This window comes from Emiliania huxleyi (genome assembly GCF_000372725.1).
Source record: "Emiliania huxleyi CCMP1516 unplaced genomic scaffold EMIHUscaffold_254, whole genome shotgun sequence".
Classification (NCBI taxonomy): Eukaryota; Haptophyta; order Isochrysidales; family Noelaerhabdaceae; genus Emiliania; species Emiliania huxleyi.
Window position 1 is genome coordinate 1,464 of NW_005200138.1, and position 4,431 is coordinate 5,894.

The 4,431-nt window shown below is 60.0% G+C and overlaps 1 protein-coding gene across 1 annotated transcript; it reads left to right on the forward strand.

Annotated features, from left to right (window-relative positions):
- Positions 1-374: 374 nt before the first annotated feature.
- On the forward strand, positions 375-3,325 carry EMIHUDRAFT_237652 (hypothetical protein; the record flags this gene model as incomplete). Its single annotated transcript, XM_005777816.1, has 9 exons — positions 375-602; positions 705-905; positions 986-1,088; positions 1,158-1,903; positions 2,030-2,192; positions 2,261-2,328; positions 2,418-2,477; positions 2,546-2,815; positions 3,053-3,325. 9 exons carry the CDS (start codon positions 375-377, stop codon positions 3,323-3,325), a joined length of 2,112 nt encoding a protein of 703 aa, XP_005777873.1.
- Between the last annotated feature and the right edge of the window lie 1,106 nt (positions 3,326-4,431).

A 4,431-nucleotide genomic window follows, 5' to 3' on the forward strand; every position in this document is an offset into this window, starting at 1 on the left:
CGCGAGGTATTCAACACCTAGGGTTTGGAGGGATCGGAAGCAGGGAGATTTTTAAAGACCAACAACGAACAAGCAGGGAGCCGGCGTGATAGGAAGTGCGCCAGGCCGCACAAGATTTCTTCTTCTCGCGGATTTAAGAATTCTTCTCGCTGATTTTCCATAATCATTTAGACCGAGGTCAGACCGATGGCATAGCATCCGCTCGCTGGTAGCGTGCTTTTACCTCACACCCACGGTCTCACAGTGTGCCCCGGCAGTCGCCGAGCAGTGTCGCTCACACAAGCCGCAGCACTCAACTGACTGAGGGCCAGTGAGGGCGAGCCCATCGCTGTCACAGCTGTGCGGCTGCCACTGGTGTGAACGGTGACTCGAAGATGTACCGCTCTCCTCGTCTGCCGCACATCACGCGCGCGCAGGGCATCGACGAGTGGAAGACCCCCTCCCCGTTCCGCAAGATCGAGCGCAAGGGCGAGTCCAACCTGGTCGACCGCTCCAATACCACCAAGAACCTCACCCCGTTCGACCCCAACGGGTTCGCGGCTCTGCTCGGAACGGACGCCGACAAGGAAGACCTCGCTGGCGTCGGCTCCGGCGACGCGTCTGTCGGCGACGCCCCGCCGTCGTCGTCGACGCCTTCGGCGCGTACTGCCTTGCCCGTGCAGCGCGCTCTGCTCGTGACTGACCCTCGTCCGCACTGTTCACAGGGCGCCGTGCAGGAGACGGAGCCGACCTCGACGCGCTCCGGCTTCCGCTTCGGCAAGTTCTGCTCGACAAAGCTGCTGTGCGTCTTCTTCTCCGTGGTGATCGGTCTGGGCTGTTCGGCCGTTGCTCTGTCTTCCTATGGCTCTGCCGGCGTCTCAGAGCTCCTCGACGCGGTGTCCGTGCCCGACGCGGTCGCGATCCCGGTGAGCAATAGAACTGGAGCGCAACATGGCTCCCAGCACGCCCTGACTCTCCGTCGCGCGTGCGCTCGTGTATCGCGCAGGTTCTCGACCTCTCCAACACCACGCCAAAGAACGAGTTCAGCCCCTTTGCCGACGGCTATATGAGGCCTGAGGTGCCGGTGCCAAAGGTGGATGTGTGTGGAAGTTTCCCCTGTCGCACTTTGGACACGGCCGCAGATGTCTTTGCATGTGCTCGTCGAATAGCTGCTGCAGTCAACGGGAACGCGAGAACTGTTGGCTTCCCAGACATCTTCATCGGTGGAGGAATGAAGTCAGGCACGACCTCTCGCTTCGAATGGCTGCAAGCGCACCCTGAAGTCGCAAAACAAGAAACAAAGGAGACCCACTTCTTCACAACCAACCGCACAGCTCGCGAGGCGGTGGACTTCCTCACCAGACAACTTAGCTGGCAACACCTTTGCAAATCGCGCTTCAAGCTGGCGTCTTTAGAAGCAACCGCGGGTGGCGCAGATTTCCCGTTGCAGTATCGCGCCGCAAATCCAGCGCTGCGTGCTGTGCTCGTCTTGCGTGAGCCGCTGACTCGGACGATCAGTGAGCTCCAGCACCGTGCCACATCTTACTTTAGGGGAGACCGCCCGGAATGCCTCCGCAGGCTCTTCCTACAACAGTGTCTACATGATCTAAAGACGTTCTCCGGCTTCAAGACGTCTCATTATGGTGCAATCGTTCAACAGTGGCTTCATAGCTTTCCACGAGACCAGCTCATGGTTGCTCGCTTCGAAGACATGGTGGCAAGGCCAGCGACCTTTTACGCCGACATGCTTCGCTTTGCGGGCCTCTCGCCTTTCGACCCAGGTCTTGGCTTCTTTCGGGCAGCTAACAGTGGTAGATCCAGCGAGGAGCGCCCCTACAACATGACTACTGCAGGCTTTAGTAGTCTTGTGAACGACTTTGGGTCAGACATGACATTGCTGAACTCGCTGATGCAAGGCGACTTTGTCGCGCCATGGCGGGCACATCATAGAGCTCAGCTACAGCAGTGTCGCTCCCATGCTGATGAATGTTACATCTTTCTCAGCGGCACGCCTGATTTCAGCGCCAAGCTCACAGTGCGTACACCAAAGGAAGTCACCCAGGTTGGGCTGCAATCGAAGTGCAAAAGCCTCATAAATGCCTTGGAAAAGCAAGGCACTTTCAATACCGTCTACATGAAAGGGCCTGGGTGGCTGTGCGAGGGCGACACGTGTATTGACACTCTCTACTGCTCTTCGAATCGCACAGCCGGAGGTAGATCAAGCCGAAAAAGCCACAAGGCCAGTTCCCGAGTGGTGGTAAAGAGTCTCCAACATGAGCAGGCAAATCGTACCATCGTGCCAAGAGCATGGCCAAGAGTTCAGGCAACACTTTCACATATGAGTACTTGGTATGCCGAGATTGGCCCAAGGTGTACAGACACGAGAGTTCGTCCCAATTGGGGTCTCGGTGTGCGCGCTTCCCCGCGCTATTATACAGTTGAGGAATGCGTCTCTGTCCAGCACGAAGTTCTTGGCTGGCCAGATGGGAAGTGCCCATGTGCAGCTGAACTAGCAGCTGAATGCTCAGGTCATCGCTCTAGCTGCCACGACCATTTGTACGTCGAGAATCTGTGGATGCGCCCGAAGAACTCAAGCACTACGTATCTGCAATATTGCCCAAAACGTGTGCTTGAGTTGCAGGATACTATTGATCTTTACTTGTACCTGAACCCAGAGGCAAGGCCCGCTTCTGTGTCTCTGCTACACTTCGACAAGCTGGAGCTGATGAGACGTGCAAGCCGTGAGCTTACAGACATTGACACGCTGTTTTTTGTCAACCACTTTGACCGGAGTCGATCATGCAATGGCACCTGTTGCGGGGCCGCTGAGCGTCGAGTGACAACCATGACCAGGGAACTCGTTGCTCTGCACTCTTGGCGTCCCTACGAGTGCCCAGGACACCCCATGCTGCAATGGCGTTCTACTGGGAACTGTACTTGCAAACACTGGCCCCAAAGGGACTATCCCTGCTAGTGGACTATCCCGACGGTGCGCGGAACGGCTTTGCACCGTCTGCGGCGCTCCCGACTATAGTTGACATAGGCTCACATAGTATTTTCTTAACGTACGCAGGTCGTCGACTTCTCGAAGACAACGCCGGAGATTGAATTCAAACCTACGCTCGAGACAAAGCGCGGGCCGCTGTTTGCTCCTTTCAACCCCGACACACCAACCGGCCCGTCAGAGTTCTCTATCCCAACTGAGGCTGTGTTGTTTGGAGATTATGGCTCGTTCGCGCTTAGAGTGGTCAACGAATCGCAGATCTCGGTCACCCATGACACTGGCCTGCGCATCTATGCCGGTCCGCTCCCACTTAACCAGCAGTCTATTCTCCGTGCGTGGTGAGAAAAAGTGGCTCCGTACCTCGGAAGAGGTCATAGCTCATACGGCTTACGGGGGGTTTTCCCGCACTCCTCAGCGTAGGTACTGACATCCCTGCGCGCGCGGGAGCGCGCGGGCGATTTTTTATGTAATGACGTGACTTTGAACCAAGTGCGCCCGCTACTACCGGGATAGATGTTCCGGGATCCGGCTTCCGCGCGGCCGCCCATCACACGGGCGCGCTGCTCCGCCGCCTGAAAAAGGGCCGTCCCGACGCCCGGCGCTCCGTGGCGGGTTTCCACCGCGTGCTGGGCCACCACCTCGTGCCGCCCCTGGCCCGGCTGGACGGTGCGGAGGAGCCCTCCTTGACGAGCGTGTGCGATAGCACCGCGAGGGCGGCCGCGCGGTAGTCTGGCGCGTGGAACCACGGCAGCGCGATCTGCGAGTAGAGCTTGTCGTCGACGAGGTGCTGCGGGGTCTGGGCCATCACCTGCTCGAAGCGGCAGCCGTCGTCCTCGGGCTCGAGCATGTGCACGAGTAGCAGCCTGCCCATCTCCACGCCGCCCGCCGGCTCCTGTCCGGCTCCTCGTCCGCCCCTGAGGCGGAGGACGAGGAGCGCACGCGCTCGCCAACCTCGCCCACCGCTCCGCCGTGCTTGGGCTGCGCCCGGCCCGACGCCTCGCCGAGCGAGTCTTGGCCGCTCTGCACGTTCGAGCAGAGACTCAGTGAACGCCCGCGGCCTTCTGCTTCTGCGAGGGATTTCTCGTTGACGTCGCCGTCGCCGTCGACGTCCACGCCCGTGAGCGCCTCGAGTCGATTCGTCAGCTTCGCCAACCCGCTGGCCGCCTCTTGGCGCTGCCTCGTCCGCTCGGCGGGTGCGCACCGTCCTCCTTTGAAGGCTGCTCGCCAGCCGCACACCTCCCCAGGTGGCCACGTGCGAGGTTGTCTGACAGTCTGAGACGGGCTTGCTGGAGACGGCCTGCGCCCCCGGTCTCTCACCGAGCAATCCCGCCGAGGGGCCCCAGGGGAGGGCCGAGCCCAAGGCAGGCACCCTCCCCGGCCGGGCACCCTCTCTACCCCGGTCTGCTCTTTGGGTGTTTCCCGGTTGGTTCCTCGGGTTGTCCCCGGGG